The 26659-nt window shown below is 44.3% G+C and overlaps 1 protein-coding gene across 2 annotated transcripts in view; it reads left to right on the top strand.

Annotated features, from left to right (window-relative positions):
• Positions 1-26659, top strand: part of Nrp2 (neuropilin 2) — a 128331-nt gene that overhangs the window by 68246 nt on the left and 33426 nt on the right. For both annotated transcript variants that reach the window (XM_070018717.1, XM_070018727.1), the window contains exons 11-15: positions 3807-3923; positions 6938-7078; positions 18731-18993; positions 20570-20666; positions 21929-21949. In XM_070018717.1, coding sequence (XP_069874818.1) covers positions 3807-3923; positions 6938-7078; positions 18731-18993; positions 20570-20666; positions 21929-21949 — 639 coding nt within the window. The remainder of the gene's footprint in view (positions 1-3806; positions 3924-6937; positions 7079-18730; positions 18994-20569; positions 20667-21928; positions 21950-26659) is intronic.

The raw sequence follows: 26659 nt of genomic DNA, 5'->3' as shown, positions 1-26659 counted from the left end.
TGGCCTCCAGATGTTGTGGCCCAGAGACTGCATTTTCCTTTGGAAGCTACATCTGTAAAAGGCATTTATTTGCGCGGGAGGGACCCTGTTCTAGAGGAGCCGATGGGAGCTGGATTTCTTCCCGGTATACAGCCAGAATCTTGCTTATTCCTGCCCCCACCAGGTGGCACTGGCCTGGGGTCCTGCTTCTAATTCTCCCCTAAGGATGAGGCCTGGAGCCCATCCCCCCTTCCCCCCATCCCGTTGTTTTCCAAGTGAGGGCCCTGCCCTTCTGAGTCAGACCTCACCCTCTTCTCTGGGCACCAGCACTGCTCTCTCTTTAGAGCTGTCACTAGCTGCCAAAATGAGCTTCAAGGAGCCACCCTGGGCTCAAAGCCCAACCCAGTGCCAGAAGGAGCAGCCAGTAGGCTGAGCTGTGCTGCCCCTCCCCACCAGGGCCCCAGGTATTCCCATTTGCCTGTCTGCACTGTACCTGTCACCAGCTCACCCAGCAGGATGGCATGAAGGATTAATAAGGGCATGTCGGAGAAGTGCTTTTGGCTCCCAGGGAGAAAAGTGTTGCCTGTATGTGGCTATAGTGCACGGAGGAGCCCCATTGAGGCATATAGGCTGGGAACAGGGCCCCAGTTAGCCACTCCTTGGAATTGAAGACCCTCCCAATGAATACATTCTAGCAGGAGGACTCTTTCCCCCTTATGTAGGGCAATGCCAAGTTCCCTGCTGCCTGCTAAATGTGTCACCTGCCATCTCACAGGGGCTGAGATCCCTTCTCCCACACACACTGGCCTCCTAAGACTTGGATTAGTATTGTAGGGGACACAGAAGTTTTCAGACCAGTGGCTTCCAAATGTATTTGACCACTATGCCCAGTTTAAAATAAATTTCTGTCACTACTCTGTTCACTGAGAAACGTACCCATACAAGTGTTCATGAGGATATAGCATGTGGTCAAGGGCTTGGATTCTAGATACACATTGCTACATTCAAGTCCTGTCTCAGCCATCACTGTCCGCATAACCTCGGGCAAGTGACTGTGTCTGTGAACTGGAAAATTGGGGTGATAGTAGCATTGCACCTAGGATGATGAACGTGAAATGCTTAGATTACTGCCTGGCACCTCGCAAACCTGTGATTGGTAAATGTAATGGAAAGAAAAGGCGCCCCAAAACAAGTGTTCATCCTTACAATATAAGTACACTCTGAAATATTACAGCTCAGATTTTTTTTAATGCTACTCCTGACCCATTAAATTCATTGCACAACCTATTGATGAGTGTGATGTGAGGTTTGAAAACAAAAACAAATCCACAGAGCAAGATCAACTCTTCCTTCATAACCAGCACTGAGCCTCAGAGAGAGAAAGAAGCCACTTTACCTTTGGTCACTGAGCTACCTAGGGACCAACTCAAACCTCTCTGCGGTTCTCTGTCCCTCTGTGATATGCCTCTCCCAGCCTGGCCCTGCTTTATGACTGCCTGGGGAGTTGCTAATGACCTCTTTCCCCCACATACACCCTGTCCCCTCTCCACTCTGACCCCATCCTGTCCCAAATTGTACTGCCCATAGTGATAGTTAGCAACAGGTTTCTCGTTTCAAAGCCCTCATGGCCCTCAGAAGATCAGAGTGGAGGCGTGCGACCCTCTGCCCAGCCTCCTTCCCTTTGAAGTCAGACATCTGGTTTGAATTTTGTGGGAAGGCTGCTGTTTGATGGGCAGTTACCTTGGAGTGTCCAGTACAAACAGTGGACACAGAGACCAGTGCTGTTTTCACTTTCAGTGTGTAACTACACACACTGCCCTCTGCCACCCGGCCGGCCCTGAGTGTCCCTGGATTTAACTTTATTTTCACTGACCAACTAGCTGATGTACCTCAAAACTTTCAGAGACTGTGACTTTTTTTTCCTTTTTGAATTTCCATCTATTTCTGTGACTCACCCTGAGTTCACTTTTTCATTCTTCCTTCAAAAAAAAAGTCAGCAGAAAACTAAAGGGCTGAGTTGAGCTGCTGCAGCTAAATAATTTGACAGGGCCATTTTGCCAGTAAGTTAGTTTGTTTGTGTTTCAGATGATTACTTCTTGCTTTGCTGCCTGTAGTTTGCTTTACAATTGAGTTGGAGATACTTATGACACAGTGACAAATTTGAACTTACAAACTAGGACGCATTGAGGTTATTTGCTATTTACATTGAACGGGAGGCATATGTGGTAAAGAGAACTATGAAAGGTTATGTGTGTAGTATTTAATAGCAGAAAGGTAGGAAGTCGACCGTGAAAAACCCATTCAGTGTATTTAGCAATTTCCTTCAGCTCCTGGCTTTATTAAATGGTATCCTGAAGAGTGGCTGACAAAGGCGCCTAATCACATACAATAGCAGCAAGGAGGGTGTATAGAAATGGGAAAAACAATGTACTGACTTCTTTGGGGCATCTTGCTGGAGAGCAGCTCTGGGATGCAGATACCACCCCACACACCTAGAGAACACCGGTTTCCAGAACCCTTCCCACCCCACCCAGCCCTTGACTCATAGCCCCATTCATTCTTTGAAGGTTACTGGATGACTGACTGGCATGAGCAAAGACATAAGCAAATGAATGGATGAGTGAATCACCTAGAGAGCCCCCCCACAGCCCCCACCCCCATCAAAACTGATGGCCTGCAGCCAGGTTTGGCCTCACCAGGTTTTATGGCTCATTCCTTATTATCACATCTGGGATAAGCTGCCAACATCTATGTGCCTGGAGATTTACACAGGGATTTTTGTGTCTGCTTCGGTGAGGGTTGCATTTTAGAAGAGCTAGCCAGACTGGGCCACCTCCTCTCCAGGCGTCAGTCTGCTGGAGCCAGTCATGGTACCTCCCTTCAGCCAGGCATGCACAGTCCCTGCTGCCACCTTGTCCACCATGCCTTGCTTGCTTCCTTCCCAGCTCCCTTGGTGTCAAACCCCCCACCCCACCCCTGTCTGCTTCCCTCACTGCCAGCCACTGTCTGGATACAGCAAGCACCTGAATGAATTTGCCGCACCATGACCTGAAATTACTTTCACCAGGTCTGAGTCCCTTTCAATCCGTATTCCCCTCCATGCCATTTGGAGCAGACATGTTCACAAATGGCTGGGGGTCTCCCTTCCCACAGTTAGATTTCACTTACCCCTACTGTAGGTAGGCCCTGAGGTCAGACTGTTTTGTAGGGTTAGCACAGTTTCCAAAAAGTTCCCTTGGGAGTAAAGAGATGTAAGGGCATAAAGAGACAATCTATATCTGCATGAAATGGGAGTGAGCAGGAAGGTCTGCCCTAGGCATGAAGGGAGGAGGGGCAAACAGGTGCATTTTTACACCTAATGGGGATTCACTTCATCCATTCAACATGAAGATTTTTCAGACTAGTTTTCATAGCCTTGTGTGTGTCCATGTATGTGTGTGTGTGTGTGTGTTTGTGTGTATGTATGCATTACTTTCACTCCTGTCTTAAGCAGAAAAGCTGGATGTGGTTCAACCCTGCATTGCTCACCTCCATTATTACCTCTAGTGCTTTTATGCTGCCCTGGGGGCCTCTGTGGTGAACTCTAGAGCATGAGCTTGTGTCCATGTCTCCATCATAGCTGCTTCTGCAGCCCTACAAGGTTCTCATTCAACTTGGCTGATGTTCAATAAGTAGAGGTGACTTCAGGGCTTGGGCACATGTGTGCATCTTTGTTTTCCTTTTCACAAGACCACCATGGGAGAGGAAAATTCATTTAGGGCATGTTCCCCTTGCTGGGTTGTGGCCAGGCTGCTGCAGCATTCTTTCTTCTTGTTTCCCTTTTATAGACTCCAAGCCCACAGTAGAGACACTTGGGCCCACAGTAAAGAGTGAAGAGACCACCACCCCATATCCCATCGATGAGGAAGCCACAGAGTGTGGAGAGAACTGCAGCTTTGAAGATGGTAAGGATTGGGGTGGCTGTTGTATTGTATCTGAGATGATATGGTTGTGGACCAGCCACAGCCAGGGCTGGTCAGGGATTTGGGGTCCCCCGGTCTAGGGGAATTTCAGAGAAGGCATCAGAGAGGTAAAAATATTCATAGGTTGGGGCAGTGGCTATTTTACCACCAATTTAGAAGCATTCAGATATTGTAACAACCAGTATAGCCCCCAAGTGCAAACCTACTGGTCATTTGGTGAGATGAAGTCTTAGAGTGGGAGCCCTCAGCATCCCTGATTTAAGAATGTGAAAGAAGGGGCTGGGACGATGGCTCAGTGGTAGAGTGCTTGCCTCACATGCATGAAGCCCTGGGTTCGATTCCCCAGCACCACATAAGCAGAAAAAACCAGCAGTGGTGCTGTGACTCAAGTGGTAGAGCACTAGCCTTGAGCTGAAGAGCTGAGGGACAGCGCCCAAACCCAGAGTTCAAGCCCCACAACCGACAAAAAAAAATAATGTGAAAGAAATGATTCTTCAAGACAATGTATTACATCTTCTATGACTGAGAGCAAGTTGAGGACACAGGCAGAAATAGAAAGAGGCACTCTCCACCAGCTCTTCAAAACATAGGAGATCCTCATTTTTGGATCATTTCTTCACTTGGAAAATCTGTAGTCCTCATTTTATCTTCTAAGCAACATCCAAGTTAGATTAAAAACAGTTATTGGCAGAGCCCAAAAGTAAGTCACATTTTAAATCATATCATTTAGGCCACCAACTAACTATTAGACCGTTCCTGATAAGTCACAAATTCTGGAACACCTGGCATTTTTGGATGGAATTTTAAGTTTGACAGCCTCCATTTACAGTAAACTACTGATTATTATTAACTGTTCATTACTGAGTACTATTAACTGTTCGTTAAACAAAAGGAGGGAAGATTGGGGAAGGGACTTGAAAATGTAGGGATTTAGTGTGATCTGTCAAACCTGCACAGGAAGCCATCTGAAGTGTGTATGGAACTGCATGGGTGCAGTGGATGGCTCCCAAAAATGGCTACCAGGAAGAATGGGAGGAAAGCCAGAAATAAATGCTGAAGTTGTGTGGCGGCAACATGATAATTTAATGCATATGCTTTGGGGAATGTGCGTTTGTATAGTGTGTGGGTGGGGAACACTGTTGGTCAGGGTTAGTTGAACACAGAATCCTGACATTTTCATGAACTTGTATTTGTTTCATAAAGAAAAATAGATGTGGAGAATCTTCTAGGTCATGTTTAAGACAGTTTGAGAGCCTAGAATGGAACACATAGGAAGTTAATATATACAGTATTAAATTCACAGAGTTAACTTGCTGGGGTGAGGGACAGAGAAGGAGGGGTTCTATCTAAACAGCAATCCAAAGGAAAATTTAAGGGTTCTGCTGTGAGATTTCAGGAGTTTATTTTTAATACAATTTAACCATTTCTAGTGGTTTGTTTGATTTGAGGTTTCTTTGATAGGCCCTCCTTCCCTTCCCCCCACCCCCTTTTATTTTGTAAAAGATCTTTTTTTGTGTGGACTTGGGTTCCTGAGATACAGTATGCATGTAAACATTAGAGATGAATTATGGTATATTGAATTACTCTATATTTTCAAATGGAAAAATAGACATTCAGAAATTGTGGAGAGAAGGGGATAGCTAGGGCTAAGGGCTGACTTTTCCAAGCCACAGGTTGATGCTTCTATAATAGATTCCATGTGTTTCTGCTCCACTCAAGCTGATGTTGGCCAAGAGTGGGCAAACATTAAATATTCTCCCTTGGGAAGGAGGAGACAAACAGGGTCTGCTGGCAATCTGTCTCCTGCTGCTAAGGTCAGCAGTGTCCTGTCTACCTAGACACCAGCCTAACCCTCCCTTCCTGTCCACAGTGAGCAATTTGTTTCTACCAGTCTGCTGTTCCCTTTAGACGTCCTCACCTGCATTCTGAGCCTTCCTTTCGGAAATTCCTCTCTGGGAACCTGGGAAGGGAAGTGAGAAGGCCAAAGACCCCACTTCCTCCCTGCTACCGGCATTCGCCAGCGCTTTCCGTTGAAGCCACAGCAGGCAGATATCCAAATTTGAGTTCCTATTTCCTTCCTTCCCACCAACACATCACCTCCACTTAATCACGTATTCGGCACTGGCTCATACTAAATTTTTGGATCTGGATGGAGAACCCCAAAGAAACTCTTAGATCAGTCTTTGGACTCAGGCAGGTAACCTTCTAAAGCAGATAATTAGGAACCATTGTATGGTCACTTGTTTGGGTTCTGTGGGGAAAACATTCTCTGCTTCCCCTGAGATCCTGGCCTTCAGGGACTCTCAACACAATGTAAATATGCTTTTCATCCTGGTGAGCACTTGGCTTGGTAGCCTTCTAGTCTTGCCTCTTCCTTTTACTAGCATGTCAAATGGCCCAACCAGAGTTGCCACTCTATCTATGTCTTCTGAAATAAGAAGTGTAGCACCAAGAGATGAAAAGAGGAGTAAACAAGCTGGCCTCATGGTTGAGGTCACTTTTATTTCACTGGCCAGCACCTCCCAGGCATTTCAGCCTCTCCTCATGCTAATGGGCTACTCCATCACTTCTGAGAGCCAGGCTGGCAGGAGATGAGATGATCCCTTTTTGGGAGCCAGCCTTCCACTGAGGCACTGGGGAGATATTCTTCTCTGGCATTTAGGGAACAGCAATTTTCACATTTGTCGGCTCTCTGAGGTAGACAGAAGAAGCTGATTAGAGCCTGAAGCCATTTGGTGGCCTCATTTATAATTGCTTACTATGGAAACCACTGGCAGACTTGGCTCTCACGCCTGGGAAGGATGAGACCAAGGCCTGACCCAAAAGCCAGCAATCGCCAAGATGAGTTAAATGAATAAGCAAGGCAGCCACTTCTTTTTGCACTCTCCACTCAGGCCTTGCCAGCCATTTAAATAGCACCACTGTTGCTATTCTGTAGACCCATTGCATTTGCCTTTCTTTCGGGTTATTTTTCTCTTTCTTTCTCCTCCTTTTAGACAAGGATTTGCAGCTCCCTTCAGGATTCAATTGCAACTTTGATTTCCCTGAGGAGCCCTGTGGCTGGATGTATGATCATGCCAAGTGGCTCAGGAGCACCTGGACCAGCAGCACCAGCCCCAATGACCGGACATACCCAGGTAAGCCCGCTGAGGGGGTGATGTCAGATGAAAAGCTAGACTGCTCCTCAGTTTTCAGCTGCAAATGCTTTGGAAGCTTTGTCACCTTCCACTGCAGAGAAATTCTTTGGTCTGGGCCCACAAACCACCACATTCTAGCTGGTTGGTGGTTTCCAGCCCCCTCCTGTGATTACAGCATAGCCTGGGATCTAGGAGGGAAGGGTGGGGGGAGGGAGAGAGGAAGAGAGGAAAAAGAAAGAGAAAGAAAGAAAGAAAGAAAGAAAGAAAGAAAGAAAGAAAGAAAGAAAGAAAGAAAGAAAGAAAGAAAGAAAGAAAGAAAGAAAAGAAAGAAAGAAAGAAAGAAAGAGAAGGGAAGGAGGGAGGGAGGGAAGGTGGGAGGGAGGGAGAGAGGGAGGGAGGGAGGGAGGGAAAGAAAAGGAAGAAAGGAAGGAAAGAGAGAGAGAAAGAGAGAAGTGTGTGTGTGTGTGTGTGTGTGTGAGAGAGAGAGAGAGAGAGAGAGAGAGAGAGAGAGAGAGAGAGAGAGAGAGAGAAGATAAAACAAAGAAGAAGCAATTTGAGGTCCTAGAAGATGGGAGGAGTCCATCAGAGTCCCCTTGTCCCTGTCTGCCACAGTCTTGGAGGATTATTCCTAAATTGGCTCATTGAGAAAACAATTGGTCTTGACTCTGACACACACTTCTGATTGGTTCCTGGAGCCAATCAAATCAAGTGATTGAAATGTTGTCATGCCCTTGGGCATGATACCCATGCTGTGCCTAGCAGAGTTGTCTGGCACTTGGTCTCAAAGAATCTTTCTGCCAGTCCTTAAATTATTGTTATGTCTACCCTTTGGTTTTCAGAGAACCAGATCTCTGAAGACAGTCCAGCCCTGCTTATAGAGATGGTTGGCCTTTAGACCTTCTAAACATAGAAACAAGAATTGTTTACCATCTCCACTGTCACATGCTTTAACAGTAGCCTTCTGGTAAATGTGTAACGGAATATTTCCAAGGACTGGGGAAGAAAAAAAACCCCAAACATGCTTTATAACATATGCCACTTTCAGTAGTGTAAACACTTGCCACATTTCAGGTTGAGCCACCAAACACATGATTGGAGGTAGAGTTGAGAGAAACAAGTTTTTCCATTGTATAGATACAACAGATCTAAATAACCTCTACAGCAAAGATACTAGTGAAATGTATTAAAAGAATTTGCTTGTGTTGGGATTGGGAGTATTTGTTACCTTTCCCATAATTTAACTTTTAGTAATGGTTATATTTAACAAGCTTGCAAAATTCCAGAAACTGTAACAAGCAGCGCTCACAAAGCAGGTATGCATTGGTCCAACATGCCATTCCTTAGCTTTCCATTTTCCTGTACCTTCAGCCTGGACCTTAGATACCCCCCATAAACATTTGAGGGGAAAGGGGTTAATTGTGGGAATTTAATAGACCAAATGTTGTCAGCATACCATGGAGAAGGGCTAAAATATTAATGTGGTGGGGTCATCTCTATTGACTTCCTCAGAGCTACTCCACTGTAGATCACCCCAAGAGGCCAGTGGTGTCCCCTGTTCCCAGGGGATGTCGATGGGGCTGGCACTAGGAGAACACTTGTAGTCCACCTCCTGCCATGGCCTCCTGCCATAGCCCACACTTGGCTCTCCCAAAGGGTCACAGTGTCTGCTCTGAAGAAAAACACTTTCGCATTTCAAGTGTTTATCTCTTCATCATTTGAGAGGCCACTAGGAGAGATTAGTATCTGAGGACTGCCACTGCCTCAGGCATAGGAGAAAACACTTACCCCAGTCCCAGCCTTAATCGCCTCCCCTTCTCACTCACTGCAATAATGTTTAATTAATATAATGAGCCTCTTGCACATTGGAAAAAATACTTATTTTTATAACCCAGCCTGGATTTTTTCATTTCATTTCCTCTCCTTTGAGACTTCCTTCCCAATTAATTGGTAGTTTTCCCCAACCCCCATCCTTTATCCGACTTTGGGCAGGTTAGTGGGGTGTAGTTAGTGTCTGTATATACATATACCGCATGTCTGTGGAGGAAGGCGTCTGCGATCTCTGTGCATGGCTATTGTCCATGTAATCTTTTGAGGTGTGTGTGGCTTGGCACAGCCATTCTGAACCATGGGCTATTGCACACATGGTCTCCAAAGCGTCAGATCTTTTTTAGTGTCCATTTTCAGATAGTTCTGGCCCTCTCCCTTACACTCTTCTAAGCAGATTTTCTCTAAGAATGTCTGAGGTCAGCCCTGCCCAGACTGCAAGGCCACTACTTTGAAAGTAGTCCTTCTGGATGAGCTTCAGTCACCTCTCTTTGGCCCTGGCCTGTTCTCCTGTTGTCTTTTCCCTCCTTCCACCCCATCCTGGTCCAATCACAGCCCTCACCTGAATGCCCCATTTGTTGACCCTTGCTACTGGTTGGGAATTCTAGTCTTTGTCCTCATTCTAGTTGATTCATTTGTGGTTTGGGCGGGCTTCTCAGAGCTGGCTCCACAAAGCAGGCACAATTCCAACCTTTGGCTGAATGGATCGGGACAGAGAAAATTAAGGCCATAAGGAACTGCTAGATGTAATGTCCTTCCGCCCTTAAGATATTGAGAAGGAAAACAATTATTTTCTTCTTCCAGAGGAGTCCCTGAAGTTTGGAAAAGTGGCACTTGTAACCTGCCTCTGGGACACCAAATCATAATATTGTTCTCAGAGCTCTTCCCTCTCCCCGCCTCTGATGATTTCCAAACTGATTTTCTCTATTTTCCATTTCCTTTCTGCTTATAAAACTCAAAAGCAGCCTGTTAACAGGAGAGAGAACACTTTTTTCTTTCTTTTTTTTTTTTGTCCAGGGTGGTCCTTTCTTCTTAAAAAAAAAAAAAAAGAAAGAAAGAAAAGAAAAAGAAAAGAAAAAAAGAACGGGGGCCCTGAGGGGAGCAGTTGGGAGAAAGGACACAGCTGTGCATGGTTAGGGGCAGGGCAAATGCTAATGGGTTCAGAGTGGCTGGCGCCATGGAGTCAAACCTGAAAGCCACCGTGTCACCCATACTTTGCTAAGCCACAAAAAGGAGACCATTCTCCTCTTGGAGAGGAGTGTGCCAAGGGCTTTATCCCTTTATTGGATAGGTAAACAGAAGTAATTAAATTTCAGAGAGGAGATGTCTCCATCTAGGGAAAGGGAATGAGGGATGAAAGGAAGGGTAGAAAGAAGAGAGGAAATAGCCATGTTGAAATCTCATGCACAGGCCATTCGATGAGAAGTGTCTATGGAAACTACTAACATTCCTTAGATATTTTCTGATTTAGCTGTTTTCCCATGTTTTCTTTCCCCCTCCTTCCCACCCGCTTTTCCTTCTCCTTTTAAGTCAGCAATTAGTTCTGTTCTTTTGGCTAGGGTAATAGTTGCTTGAGGCTGACAAGACACCCACTGGTTTTTATTCCACTGTTTTTGTTTTTCAAGATAGTCTTTCAAGTCACTTGGAATTTCTTTTTTTAGCCATTTGCTTGTGGCTGAGCTGCCTGAGTGTGTTCATACCAACCCCCCGGGGAATGGGATCCAAATCCACTGACCCCTGGTGGTGACAGAGCAGCCTGCCCCTGTTCTCCGAGACTTTTTCCTGTAGCTACAATGACAAAAAAAAGTGTTGCCCTTAGTAGAGCTGGCATATTTCCTACCTACTAGCTCAGCTGCTTTGATCATAAATGGTTTTGAGGAAAATCAGAGTCACATCTTTAAGGAACAAGATGATTGGGTTGGCCCAGGCATCCAGCGCTGCAGTGTTTCATATCAGAGTCCAAGACACATGCAGCTACTTAAAATTTAATTTTCATTAATTAAAATTAATACAGCTAATGCTTCAGTTCTGTTGTTGCACCATCCACGTTTTATGGATGCAGTAGTCACATTGTATTGGTCATTGAAGACAGAGAATATGTCTCATAGCACAGAATTGGATAGTACCACTATAGGGTATTTGTACATTAACATGAAAGCAACCTTGAGTCCCTTACTGATACATTCATTCCTTGGCTTGATGTAAACCAAGATTCAGTAATTAGGCGATGAACCCTTGCAGAAGTATTAGTATTGTTAGCCTTATGTATCATTCTACCTCACTAAGCAACTATCATAAAGTAACTATCATAAGTAGGTAATACACTGGTGTTAGATATATTTCTAGTCAGTCAAAAAGAATACCAGTCACTCACACTTGTAATCTTAGCTACTCAGGAGACTGAGATCTGAGGATCACAATTCGAAGCCAGCCCTGACTGGAAAGTCCATGAGACTCTTATCTCCAATTAACTACCAACAGCTAGAAGCAGAGCTTTGGCACTAGCCTTGAGCACAAAATCTCAGGGATAGCACACAGGCCCTGAGTTCAAGCCCTGGGACCAGCACAAAAAAAATTTTTTTAAAGAACACCTTGAAAAAACACTAAGTAATACAAAAACAATAATAATAATAGTGATTATTGCTGTCATCAATGTCATTATTGTTAAGAACGAGGCATACCTAGAGTTAAATAGTACTATGCCAGGTCAGTTTGATAATCCTCAGGTATATGGTGTTCCTAAATATGTATATCAGCCCTTTGGTTAACCTTATCAAGTTTGATCACAGTGTTACTTCATGTCAATACTATCAGATCATAGAAGTGATATAAGGAAAACAAGCAAAGCCACTTGGGGTAGAATACTACCATGAAAGGACCTTTACTCCATTTATATAAAGAATTAATAGAATGGTTCTTTCACCCTGGGTTTAAAAATTAATTCAGGCGGAGTAAGTCAAGAACCTTACCATTCAGATTTAACAAATGTCAGCTATTCCTTCAAATTTAAGTTGTAGACTTTTGAACTCCTCAGTGGGGCTGTTTTGATGCAGATTGGGTCAAAGATAAAGGACATTAGAGTGGAAGGTCAGAGCTGTGGTTCTCTATGGCTATGCATAGAAGCAGATTAAATGTCAATGGTTGGTGGATGTTAACGGCAAAGTCCAAGAAAATAACTGATCAATGAACTTACTTATGATTTGGCTTGATTTTTGACCATGAGCTAATAGTAAACTATATTTAAAAAAACTAACAAAACTCTTAAGCTCAGAAGATCAAGTAGGAACAGTGTAGAAGCTGAATTGACATTAGATTGAATTACCTTTAGAGAGATGTTACTGTGGTTTGGCTGGGATACCACCACTGAAAATGTAAGGGTAGAAACATCTCAGGAGGTCGACCATGATAGATAACGAGAGACCAAGAACAGCTTGGCTAAAAAAAAATGCCAATGTTGAAGGAATAATGTCAACTAGGAAGGGATAGAGTGGAGACCCTTATTGAAGGGAGGGAGGAAAGTATCTCTGGCTTTGTAGTAAAGACAACAGTATAAAGAAGCTGTTGCCTGTTTCTCTAGAAGTCTGATTGGCTGTGTTCCCCAGCAGAGTGTGGATTGACAGCAGAGAGAACCAATGCCAACAAGACTGTCTCCATGGCAGAACTTGTTTATGAAAGCTGACATACCAAACACCAGCTCTAGATAGACCCATTCAAAGACCAGGCTTGAAACCCTTATTGTGTCTGCAGAATGTTCTATTGTAAACCTTGAAAACATCCTGCTGAATTCATCCCAAACCCATGTTTTCCTTCACTGGTTGTTAATTTGAGGATCTTAGCACAGGCAGACTGACCTTGGAGGCCAGTTGAGGGGCTGACTCATGGTTTAAGTATGACCTATACTAAGAGACTACATCTCCTGCTGTCCTAAATATTCTTTCAGATGGTTGTTCTAGTAGGAGGGCAACATGCTAGCCAGGAGATATATTTGTTGGACAGATGGTGTGTTTGGCTTTGTGATAGCCAAAAGGATGAAGCTGGTGATTTATTTCAGGGTTTGGTGAGGTGTAGACACAATTGAATCCGTTGCAATTCAATTGGGCCCAACAGCACTCACGTGCTCATTGGACCCTTAAGCCGCTGAAGCCAGATGGGACCATAAATCGCCAGGTGAAATATCAAGAGGCCCTCTGTAGAGACAGCAGCGGGTTGAACGGCCCAAGCCACGCTGTCCTCTGCGCTTCCTCTCTGCCCTCTTGAACCCCTGTTGTTCCTTCCTGTGTGGTTGTTTTCTGTGCGTTGTTGGCAACAACAGATGTTTTGAGTCAAGGACCGAAGCAAAATGCCTCCCAAATATGTCAGGTCCAGGAGGGATTATATCTCAGGAACATTATTTCTTCATTTTATTCCAGCAGCTCGATGTATTTCCTTTCCATTGTCTTTTCATTGGAAACTATCCATTGCTGACCTCACAGCCATCGGCTACAAGAACAAGAAGGTGGCTCCTAGCAGGCAGGGTTGGCTTTTAGTCAGTTGACAATCCAAAGTGCTTTTCCTCTAAAGTCCAAGGAAATCAATAAAGTAGTCCCTGCCTCCCGCATGACATGCTAACCCTTTTCACTGTCAGATAATCAACAACCACGGTATGCTCAGAGTTTCTTTGCTATTTGGCAGCGATGTGCCATAAGTTGGGATATTCCAGGACAAACTGCACTTGCAACATGTGTTTAATCTCAGTATCTATGTACGAGTGTCATAGATACTCAAAGAGGGGTCAATGGAGATCCAGCCCTGTAGCCAAAACCTTGGAAAGGGGACATTTAAAGGAACGAGGAGGCTTTGTTTCCTGGGAAAGCGCAGACTAGATGTCTCAATTCTTTATGAGTGAAAATGTTTCTAAGTTAGCAGATGGAAACTGGCCACATTCCATCAGGGAGAGAAAGAAGAAATGTGTCCAAATGACAGCAGGACGGCTTAAACCTGGATTGAAGAAGTTCTTGACAGTTCGGGTTGTGACCTACACAACTCATTGCTGATGTAGCCTGTGGAGGCTCCTTCTCTAGAGAACTTAAAGTGAAGGATGGAAAGTTGGATAATGTTCTTGGAGATGTTTTGGCATGCTTCTTTGGGGGGTGGGGGTAAGCCGGGTTTCCCTGTCCCAGATGACCCTTCCTTCTTTCCTTCCTTCCTTCCTTCTTTCCTTCCTTCCTTCCTTCCTTCATCTTTCTTTTTCTCTCTTTCTTTCTTTCTCTCAATCTCTTTCTTTCTTCCTTCCTTTTACTTTCTCCTTTTTTACTTTCTCTCTCTCTTTCTCTTTCTTTTTTCTTTCTGCCTCTGTCTTTTTCTCTCCTGTCTCTCTCTTTCTCTCTCTCTTTCGTTCTTTCTCTCTCTCTGTTTCTCTGTCTTTTTCTCTCTTCCTTTCTCTCTTTCTTTCTTTTTTTCTTTCTTTTTTCTTTTACTTTCCTTCTCCTTTTTACTTTCTTTCTCACTTTCTCTTTCTTTCTCTCTCACTCTTTCTCACTCTCTCTTTTTTCTTTCTTTCCTGCCAGTACTCAGCTTCAACTCAGAGCTTTGGGCTTTTACTTGGCTTTTTCCTCAAGACTGCCCTTGACCGTTTGAGCCACACTTCCTCTTCTGGCTTTCTGCCAATTAATTTAAGAGTCTTATGGACTTTTCTGTCTGGGCTGGCTTTGAACCTTGATCTTCACATCTCACCCTCTTGAGTAGCTAAGATTACAGGTATGAGACAGTGGTGCCCAGCTTGAAGCCCCACTCTTGATGGAGGACCATGTCATCTTTTGTACATTGACACAAAACACATGGTGAGCCATGCAGGATGCACGAAGTTGTTTTCTGGCATTAGGGTAGCTGTGGGGAACTGCCTTATTCCAGAGAACACTGTGTTACCATCCTCAGGCCAAACCATACTTTGAGTCTTGGATGAGAGTTCCAAGGTTATTGTTAGTCTGTCTATATTTTTCTCTCCCAATAAAACAAAGGCGAGCGTGGGAGGCAGTGTGTAGAGTGACAACAATACATTTTCTTGAGTTTTCACTGTCGCCGTTCCTGGGCAAAACGACTTTACGTAGTTCATTTTACCCACTCCTCCCCATGCCCTATTCAGTCATACTGTTGTTATATCCATTTTACAGATGGAAAGTTAATGGCTTTACAAAGTTAGGAAGCCCTAGGCTATGATTCCATACCAGGTAAGTTTCCAGAGTCCCATCAAAGTTCAAGTCCTATTTCCATCCCTCTCAAGCAGTGGTGTTGAACAGGTGACCTCAGTTCTCTGAGCTCTAGTTTCCTTTTTTCCTAAAAAAAAAAATAAATAAATAAAACTATTGCATGGGAAGATTACAAAAGATAGGGTAAATGGAGCCTCCAGCTCCACACTGGTCATGTAGATGAGCAGTCTGTTCGTTCTCTTCCTCCTGGTCCCCCCCCCCACTTTCCTTGCACTTTTTCTGGCCTAAGTCATTCTTTCATGATGTCCCTGGTTCCAATCAGACCTCTTTCAGTGACAGGCAGGGACATTTTGCAGCTCAGTGTCCCTGTGACGGATGTCGACTGCTAATTCCTTAAATTTACATATCATCTTTCTTCCCTGGAGCTCATAGCACTTAACAGACAAGTGGGGCACAAATGATTTAACTAAGTGAAATCCAGAGGCCTGCTTGTCTGGAGATTCTGCAAACTAGTGGATTAGCTCAGATGTCAGCACTGAATTATGATCCTTCAGCTGCTGGCGCTTAGCACGCCACTAGCATTAACTCCCTGGTCTTGCCACAACCCTTTAAATCATGCATAGTGATTATTGTCCTACTGTGGTGGTGCGGTACAGGGAGAAGAGAAGAAATGAAAGGAGAGGGAGAGGGCCACTAAACACCCTCCACCCTACCCCAGAACCCTTGGCCTAGTTGTGTGTCTGATATGTTAGTGACAGAATGGGTGAATAGAGTTCCCCCAGATAAAATCCAGTTAACCTGCTCCCCCCCTCCAGCATATGTTACTTAGCCACTTCTAACTATTATACTGTGATTCCCCTGCCGTTTATGAATGCAAATTTACACAAGTGACAGTATTTCTGCCAAGCAATTTTCAAGCAGCAAGTGGGTCTTATTTGTGAAACTGTGAAGGAAGAAGGCTGAATAATAAGTCTCTGAAATCTGGTTTCTTTTATAGATGAGATGGAAACGGCAAGGGCTTAGAAGTTACCCAGAGTATAGGAACATTTGGTAGTTTCTGTCTGGTATGCTGGTCAGCTGGGTACTTCATAGGTCACCTTGTTACCATCAGCTGATGTGACCTTTGAAAGGGGCAGTTGGCTCCGGAGAATGGAGGGGATTGGATAGGGATTATTTGAATGTTGAGAAGTTTGCAAAGGCTAGCTGATTCTCCCTCTGTCTTCATTTCTAATGTAGAGTCTCATCACACTCTTTATCCATCATTCATTCATTCATTCATTCATGGGAAGAAAATCACATTGAGTAGTGCCATGTACATGGCATTGTCTGGGAAAAGGAGGACAAAGCAATGTTAAGCCTTATAGACACAAGACCGGTACCTTGCACTTTGAAGTGACAAAGAAAATATACGTGAAATACATTGCAGGGCCAGACCATGCTGTAAGCCACAGAACATGGTGCCCCCAAGTCCTTTGTTTTAAAAAGAGGTAAAAATTAAAAGGGTACAGTTGATGCTAGAGTTGATGAGAGAAGATGGGATTGATGTTGTATATGCCAGAATGGCTAGGAGAAGAACTGGCAGTAGAGATGGGATAGGTGGAGATATGAACGAGGGAGTGAGGAATTATGGGTAACAGGAGAAAAGGCAGCAACAGGTCCAATGGGGAATCTAGTTTGCCTCAAACAGAGTGTGATTGATTGCAAGGTTTTGGAGCGAGGCACCTATAGGCAGCTGAAATAAAACTGAAAAAAAAGGTTGATTTTTTTTAATGGGCTTTACCATTACAGCAAAGTAGGTAGGGGACTACTTTGACCATGTCACTTTAACTTTTCTGAGCAAGCTTAGTAAGTCTTAGAAGGAAATGAAATAGTGCATGCCAGTGTGCTTTGTAACCTGTAAAGTATTATGCAAATCTGAGCTGTAATTATTATCATTAGTAGTGGTTAGTGATAGTATCTGATAGAGGAAGCATAGGTTTAGAAGATCATTGCCTGATTATGGTATCCGTCTCTCCACCCTCAGCAACACCCATCATTACAAATTCTCTTTGGAGACAGACAACTGCTTTTTCATGGTCTGAGTTGACTTAGGCCTAAAGAGTTCCAATGTTGTGGGGTGTGTAGGCAGATGTGACTGTAGGTGGTGCAGAAATCACAATCTGAAATTAACCATATGTCTCCTAAGCCCATCTAATTTGATCCAAGAGAGGGTAGTTTCGAGCAATAATCCTAGTATACAAAGGGGCTGAGGTGAGCTAGAGAGGTGGGCAAAGAGGCTGAGGGATTGAGGAAGGAGGAGTTGTTTTGCTGGGCCACAAATGGGAGTTTTATCACAAGCTTAGAAAGATGACATCAACAGGATTAACCACAGAAAACCAGTAATCCCAGAAGATGGGTGTTGATTCTATCTCTCCGTCAAGAGCCCTAGCTTATGCTCCCCCCAAAAGCTCAGGATGTGCACAGACACTGTTGAGAAAGTTCTGTGCATAGATAGCTCAAACCATCATGGCATCATATTAACACAATCTTGAGGTATCTGACAAGCTCACATTCCATGCTGGGTATGTAGTGGAACCATGCCTTCTTGCACAACATACCCCTATGTTTGAAGGCCCACAGCAAGCCATGACATTCCTCCTCAGATGCACCTTGCTGTCTGCACACATATCTCAAGTGCTGCTCAACTAGCTGCAGTTGGGAGATGTTCTATCCACCTCTGTGTCTGCAAGACACAGAGCCTGCCAACCATATCCAGAACTCAATCTTCCACCCAAGTTCCTAAAAGATTTGAAAGCACTTTGCTAAAAGGCCTCTTCTTGAGGCATTTGGACTGATGAACCCTTAGTTTCAGAGAACTTGTAGATTTTCTGCTAAACATAGCCTTTGTTAACAATCAGGACTGGATCTTTATTACTGGAGGGGTGTGTGCCTGATTGCTTAAGAAAGTCCAAGTGCAGGCATAAGGAAGGGAATGGAATATTAGATCCCTGAATCACCCTGTTTGGCCACGATCTCCTGTTCTGCCTGAGTCGCAGTCACCGGAGCCCAGGCATCATCCAACAGCTCTGGCAGAGACAGAAGGTTTTAAATGTCTTGCATTTGGCCATTGCCCAACCAAGACAAGAGAAGCTCAAAGCATACACCACCTGGCTACACTTACTCGCCAATCCAACAGCCACTGCACTCCCTGTAAACCATTCCCTGGTAATTCATTCATTAGACTGTATTAGCCCGTTGTGAGAAGCCAAGGATGAATAGACAGGGGTCTGGTTTCTTAGAGGCTGAGGAGACAGGGCAAACCCATGTACAACCAGCGAAGTCGTAAGGCTGACCTTCCCAGGTGCTTTATATGTAAGAGCTACAAAGCAAATGATGTGGAGCTATAGAAGGATGAACTAGTGTGATTTAAGATACTGCACAAAGGGCTTCAGAAGAAGATACACTTGACTCAGGGATCTGAAGGGATCTATCTTCAGAAAGGGACATGGCCTGGAGAACACTGACATGAATAAATTTAAAAAGATAATAAACGCCAATTCCATTCCCAATTTTCCAATTTCCCAATTTGGAGGGGCCCCAACTGCACACTGGTGTCTTTCCCAAGCATTTTCCAAAAGCTTGTGTTTGGGTTTGTCTCCCCTAGATGAGAAGAACTTCTTGAGACTGCAGAGTGATGGCCGACGAGAGGGCCAGTATGGGAGGCTCATCAGCCCACCTGTGCACCTGCCGCGCAGCCCCGTGTGCATGGAGTTCCAGTACCAAGCCACAGGTGGCCATGGGGTGGCGCTGCAGGTGGTGCGGGAAGCCAGCCAGGAGAGCAAGCTCCTCTGGGTTATCCGAGAGGACCAGGACGGCGAGTGGAAGCATGGGCGCATCATCCTGCCAAGCTACGACTTGGAGTATCAGGTGGGGTGGTGAAGGCGAGTGGGTGGGGAGATCCAGGGGACTCACTCTGATCCTGTATTGCAGTATTTCAAAGGGCCATGCCCATTCATCATTAGGGGATGTGGTTAAGCGCTGCTGTTTTCATTGTGTTCCTCCTGTCACCATGGCAACTAAATGACACTCTTATTTGTTATTCAGAATGTGCCTATCTCTACACCCAGACTTGGTTCTTTGTTCCTCCTATTGCCTTTTATATTGCTGAAATCTTCTCCAACAAATGTTTCTTCTCTCCATTTTATTTTAGATTGCTATCAGTTAGGCTGACAAAGAGACAGAGAAGCCAGGGAAATAAATACAAACAAACCCTCCACACACTGGGGGCAGGGGATCTATGGATTCCCCTCAGAATGGAGGAAGAAATGGGTACACCCTCTGAGACCTGTCCCAGGGAAGTAAGAACCCCGGAAAGGGTACAGATGCAGTTACACTAGCCAGCAGCCTGAGAGTGTTAAGTGGCTTCTCTCTCAACAGCTCCAGGAATTGAGTTCTATTATCTCTGTCCCACGGAGCAGGAGACTGAGGCCCAGATGGTCACGTGCAGCTGTAGCTGTCTCTTAGGTTGGAATAGTCAAACTGGACGAGGTGACTGAGAGGCAGCCAAGGCATTAACCTGCTCCTCCCCAGATGAGGAGCAACAGATGGCTAGTGAGACAGCCAACTGCTCGCTCAGCTTGCAGAGGACAAGGGCTCATTTGCAGAGAGAACCTGGGGAGGGAGAGCATGAGGAGTGATTGAAGACCACAGAGCAGAGGGGCTTGTGTGGGCAGCCTGCAGCTGCTTTCTTGTGAGGAAGATGCAGTGTCCTGAAATCCTCCCTTCCTCCACCTGGGTTTCCATTGATTAACCTTGATGCATGTCTTGTAAGAACCTGTTTTTGTGATGTTGTCTCACACACTAGATGGTTTCTCTGAGCAGCAGCCTTACTAGGTTTTCTTACGATTCTTGTGCCTAATGCTTACTAGGTGTTTGTTCAGTAGACTGAGGTGGAAGACCTAGTCATTTCTCCCCTACTTATAATAATGGAGTCTCTGGGCTGCACAAGATCGTCCAATCCTATGTTCTGAATTTCTCATATTACCCTCACCTGCTCATGACCTCTGAGTTTTCAAAATACCTGATTTGGGCATTTGAAAGATTTATGAGAATGGAACCTCACAAATAGCTAGGGAAATGTCAATCTCCCTACCCTCTTTAAACACACCCTGATTGTGGTCTTTTTAATCAATACAGCTTAGTAACTGGACAACAATATCCATCACCTTGTTATATTTTCTTATTCCTTCAAATATGCATTTGATTTGAACTAACTCTTTTTAAATTAAGATCTCAAGAGCTGTAGCCATGTGGTCCACAGATGTGTGGCAGGTACAATCACACACACACACACACACACACACACACACACACACACACACACACACACACACACACACACACACACACACACACACACACACACACCAGAAAATTGAAACTGTTTGTGCTGTTTGGACCAGGAAGCTCAGTTAACCATGACTCTTATTCTTCCGGCTTCTAGATTGTGTTTGAGGGAGTGATAGGAAAAGGACGTTCGGGTGAGATTGCCATTGATGACATTCGGATAAGCACTGATGTCCCGCTGGAGCACTGCATGGGTGAGTGACTACCTGCCTCTTTGTGGCTCTTTCAAATAAGACACTAGGACTGGGGCACAAAAGAGAAAGCCACAGGCTGTCTTCAAACACAGTATCCCCAGTGTGGGTAGACCTTGAGCTAAGTTCAGGAAGAGCGGGTTGAGAGAGGAGGTGAAGGCTTAAATCCATGTTCCCAATCAGAAATAGACATACATTAAGTCTATGAACATTCAGAATGCCAAGACCCCATCATCAAACTCTAGGTGTGTGGTGTGGTGTGTGTGTGTGTGTGTGTGTGTGCGTGTGTGTGTGTGTGTGTGTGTGTGTGTGTGTGTGTGTGTGTGTGTGTGTGTGTGTGTGTGTGTGTGTGTGTGTGTGTGTGTACGCAAAGACAATGGCAGAAGACAAGAGCACCTGCCAGTCAGAATTATATGCTGGGTTTGATGGACTTAACAGAAGCCTGGGTACTGAGTGAAAATAGTACACACGCTCTATATGATAAACCAATTACCCAGGCAATCATTTTACATGAATGAATGGCAAGGCAAATTATGGCATATAAAATAAGATGTTACATTTTGCTTTAAAGCTCAAATGGCCAAGATCCTGGAGTTGTAGGTTGAAACATTCTATGTACCTCCGTGACCAATATCGGAAGGACACCATAACTGTCCTGAGATGTACCCATTTCACCCAGGGCTTTATTCTACAATGACATCTCCCCAGGGATACTCTGGCCCCCTTCCATCAGAGCCATAGATTTCCCTAGAAATAGAGGGAAATCCTGAGAATGAACAGGATCTGCTTCCAGTCAACCCCGTAGCTACCATCAGTCACTGAGTGCTTATCTTGGCTCTTGGTCCCTGGTGTGTGTGTGTGTGTGTGTGTGTGTGTGTGTGTGTGTGTGTGTGTGTGTGTGTGTGTGTGTGTGTGTGTGTGTGTGTGTGTATGCCTGATGATGTCAGAAGCAATTGGGACAGCCCCAGTCTCCCAGGCAACTCTTAGAATCTGGGCATCTAATAGTAATCCTGGCTCTGAGAAAGTAATCAGTGGTAAGTGACTGATTACAGTGCTTTGGGGATCCATTACTCTATGAAGGTCTTTTTATTCCAAAGCAATGGTTAGAATCCTTTCCACCAACCCAGGCCTTAAATGAAAATATATTTACACACAATCAGATCACACAGAGATACAGAACACTTTCCATTGTGTGTTATCAAGTAATCTAATGGAAGTAGTTTCTTCCCTTTATCTAATTCTATGTTTTTCTATTTTTTTTCCAGAACCCATCTCAGCTTTTGCAGGTGAGGATTTTAAAGGTAAAAACAAAATTGAATTTTGCATGCTTTTCCTTCTCCCAAAGGATGGGAATCAGGTGGGCAGAGAATACCCAATGGTATCAAAGCTTCTAGATGCCATACCTTTCCACCACTAGATGGCGCCAACAACACCCCTGATGTGGAGATCCTCACTGTCTGTTGTTTAATTAAAGTTTAGGAACCTATAATAGAGACAAATAGGTTACAGATAAACCTTTCAGCCTTGCATTGTCCAACGGGGAGCAATGGGGCTGAAAATGCAGGAGCAGTGAGACAGGAGAGGCTGTGAGAAGACTCAACCAAAAAAAAAATTCCACAGTAAATTAAAAGTGAAATGAGGTGGCAATGATTTATTTTAGCCTGAAGATGGTTTCTTTCCAGCTCCAGGGTCTCAGGCAGTGGTCTCAATTAACTCTCAGAGAGATGTAGTGATAGGCAGCCTTGTGAGGAATGAATGTTAAGGAAAGAAACAGGAAGGATAATTGTAAGGAGGAAGTTGCCGAATTCAGAAACTGGCACCTGGTAGAAGGATGAAGGCACATTTGGTGACTGAAGTTAGAACACTTTAAATTCAGGATAGAAAACCAGAAAAGGACAATTTTTCCCCTAAGCAAGTAAATAGTAGTGCAAAGAAAGAAGAACTTAGGAAGCATACATACCTCATCCAAAAGGGGGAAAAAAGGCCTCCAATCTTGGGTGATGGTTATACTCGTGCTTTGCTTTTCAAGAGTCTGGATGTACCCCCTTAGCTGTTTCTCTCAAAGCTGGCACTCTACCACTTGAGCCACACTTCCACTTCTAGCTTCTTGCTAGTTCATTGGAGATCATTTCCTGCCTGGTCTATCTTGGAATCATGATCTTCTGATCTCAGCCTCCTGAGGAGCAAGGATTACAGACATGAGCCACCAGCACCTGCCCTCATTTGTGCTCTTCTAATGCAGAAAGTGACTTTTACATTTTTGTCCTCTTTGCAACGTTAGTGCTGCTAAGTTTCCATGGTCTCCTAATGCTAAACTCTTAGGAGCCATTCTAAGTACTTCCCCACAACTGGCCTGAGTGTGAAAGTATGCTGGAGACCCCGAGCCTCCCCCAATAATGGGGAATTTTCTGGACTACCTGGTGCCAAAAACTTGAGGGCTACTATACCCTGTTTGTACCGACTGGTCCTAACCACATATCACATAGCATTTCAGAGACAAGGACTGCCATTTTATATCCCATGTCTAGACTCCTATCTTTACTCATATTAACCTGTCTAGCTCTTGGCTGGAAAGAAATGGTTTCTTGGCTTGCCTCTACATGTGCTCCCAGATTCCAGGTCACCTTTAGACAATGGATGAAAGGGGAATGTGTCAGAAAGAGGAAAATGACAGGCCTAAATAGTGTGTATGTATGTATGTGTGTGTGTGTGTGTGTGTCTATGTATATATATATGTATATTTGTGTGTGTATATATATATATATACGGATATATATACATACAAATATACACATATACATTCTTCTTTCTTACCCTTCCTCACCTCTCTCAACTTCATACCATGCCCTATTCACATTTTAACACACTAAGAGTATTTGTGCACCTGTATCGTGCACCTTGGGTGTGAGTGAGCTGCGTGAACATGCATCCAAAATGCTCAAAGGAAGGCTGACGTCCAAACTGAACAGCTTGGATTACAGTTGAGTTCAAGCCCTAACCTTCAGGACCCAAGGTAATGCTGTTCCCAGGGAAGTAGACCAGCTTATGCTGTTTCTCCTGCCTCTCTGGGGTGTTGAGATGAAGCTCCCAGAAAGACTGATTTGAGCACATCAGCAACTTGCGCAGATACTGTTCTGTTCAAGCACGGGGTCTGGTCGTGACTGACAAGTGCAGTGGCTGAGGGCTTTGCTTCTGTAAGAGAATAAACAAACCAGGCACACATGCTTTCCTTAAAGCCATATGTTTCCACAGGGCTGCACGGTCCAGTCATGTCCACTTGTATAAAATACATAAATAAAATCTCATCTAAGCCCAGTGCATATTTAGCCAAAATAAACCCAGGGCTTAGTGTCTTGAAGGTAAGAATTCCCAATGGATTGCCTTGGGAATTGGGCAGAAACAGGGGTGAGTTGCATGGATTGTTGAGAGCAGGCAGCTTTGGAAAGAAGAAACCAAAGAACATAGGGGTCAAGAGCCAACTTGGGAGTGAGAAGGAGCAATTTTAATAACACTGGTATACTTCATGTGCAACTGCAGGTTGATAGCCAGATGAACCCAGGGCCAAGAGGTCACTTCTGTCAGGCTATGAGGCCTCAGCATGCCTCGCTGTCTTTACTCATTCGAGAGAGGAAAGAGGACATCACGATCCACCTTACCTGTCCCTCTCCTAGTCAGGATAGCAGGAGCCTTCTCATGGTCAGGCCATAAAAATCAATCTTTTCAACTAACAAAAAGGGAAACAGACAGAAATCAGTTTTGGTCAGGCAAGATCTGGGAGACTGATGCTAAAATACCATTCACAATAAGCATTTACATTGCTAGTGTGGGTTTTTGTTTGTTTGTTTTTGAATTGGTATTGTTTTTCTTTTCCATTGTAAATTAGCCATGGGACAGAAATAATCTCATTCATTAGGAAAGATCAATGTGTACTCAGTTAATCTTTAGGGAAATACAGTAAGAATGATCTTCCAACCTGGGCTTAATTAAGAATTCTTGATGTTTCATATTTTGAAGTATCTTTCAGTTTCTACTTCTTCCTTGTTTCTTTCTTGGTATGCAACATTTTTTTATCCTAATTGTCTTGTGTTTGCTGTTTTGTGTGCATGTTGCAATTGTGTGCCAGGATGTGAGTTAGTTCTGAAGAGTAGCTGTGGAGAAAAAGAAGGAACTATATAGAAAAAAAGAGGAGAGAATGAATGAAGTGTGTTGTCATGCGAGTCTTAAGAAGATCTCTACGTTGTTGCTGAGTCACATTTTAAACAATATAGTCTGGGTGTGCATCTTTTCTCTTTTTCCTTTTTTTTTAAGCAAGCATTGGCTATAAACATAGTGTCATCATGTACCTTTTTCTAGGACTTGAGCTTTTAACACATGAGAAACTTAGGTGGGCAACAGAAAAGTACTGAAGTTAAGATGATGGATTATTTCCTCATTCCTGATATATTCTTTTTTCAATAGAAGAACAAAAAGACTAATAAAGAAGTCAGTAAGAGTATATAAAGCTGGGCGTTGGCTCACACCTGTAATCCTTGCTACTCAGAAGGCTGAGATCTGAGGACCTCAGTTCAAAGCTAGCCTGGGTAGAAAAGTCCCTGTGAGACTCTTATCTCCAATTAACCACTCAAAAACCACAAGTGGTGCTGTGGCTTAAGTGGTAGAGCACTAGCCTTGAGCAAAAGAATTCAGGGACAGGGCCCCAGGCCCTGAGTTCAAGCCCTATGACTGACATTTAAAAATAAAAAAAGAGTATATAAAGCCGGTAATCAGAGCTTGGTAGCTGTTGACCAGATAGTTAGCTTTAGCAGTTCAGGATAATGACAAGATTTCTTCTTGTTGGAGGCTGCAGGCTTTGAGTTATAACTGGAACAAAGGCCCCTGGCCTGGTACTCTACTCTACCTGTCAGAGACTCATGGAAACCCAGACCTAATGCACAGGAAAGGTTGTCCACAGAGCAGAGGACTGTGAACTGCTGCCTTACACTAATGAATGATAGAGAGCTCTATTGCTGGATATGAGTACACATAGGTTTATGTCTCAGACCACTTCTCAGGGTGTGGATGCCTTTGTTTGTTTGTTTGTTTTTGTTTGTTTGTATTGGGTTTTTTTGCCAGTTCCGGGACTTGAATTCAGAGCCTGGGCACTGACCTTGAGCTTCTTTTGCTCAAGGCTTAGCACTCTACCACTTGAGCCACAGTGCCACTTCCAGCCTTTTCTGTTTATGTGGTACTAAACAATCAAACCCAGGGTTTCATGCATGGTAGGCAAGCACTCCACCCACCAAGCCACATTCCCAGTCCTACTGGATGCCTTTCTGCTGTCCTTTGTAACTTTTATCCAGGTACAACCAGGAGAAAATGCACATCAAAGCCTTCTCATAGCATAGAGGATACATCTCTCTTTTTTTGTTTTTGTTTTTGTTTTTGTTTTTTTTGTCAGTCATGGGGCTTGAACTCTGGGCCTGGGTGCTGTCCCTCAGCTCTTCAGCTCAAGGCTAGCACTCTACCACTTGAGCCACAGCGCCACTTCCAGTTTTGTGAGTGGTTTATTGGCGATAAGAGTCTCACGGACTTTCCTGCCCAGGCTGGCTTTGAACCATGATCCTCAGATCTCAGCCTCCTGAGTAGCAAGGATTACAGTCATGAGCCACCAACACCCAGCTTTTTATTTTTGCTTTTTTTTTTTTCTTTTCTGCTAGTATTGGGAATTGCCTTTTTGCGCAAGGTTGGTACTCTACTACTTGAGCCACAGCTCCACTTCCAGCTTTTTTTTGGTTACTTAGAGATCAGAGTCTCATGGACTTTTATACTTGATCTGGCTTTGAACATCAATCCTCAGATCTCAGCCTCCTGAGTAGCTAGAATGACAGGGGTGAGCAACTAGCACCCAGCTAAGTCTTAAGAGACTCCTGTGGGGATAATACCAGGGTGGCTGGCATCTGACTGTAGGCCTCATATTAAGTTGTTTACTTGGTGCCAACATATTCTTTGGTGTGTCT

This window comes from Dipodomys merriami, unplaced genomic scaffold (genome assembly GCF_024711535.1).
Source record: "Dipodomys merriami isolate MVZ:Mamm:240054 unplaced genomic scaffold, mDipMer1.0.p SCAF_1, whole genome shotgun sequence".
Lineage (NCBI taxonomy): Eukaryota > Metazoa > Chordata > Mammalia > Rodentia > Heteromyidae > Dipodomys > Dipodomys merriami.
This window is presented reverse-complemented; position numbering and strand designations above follow the sequence as displayed.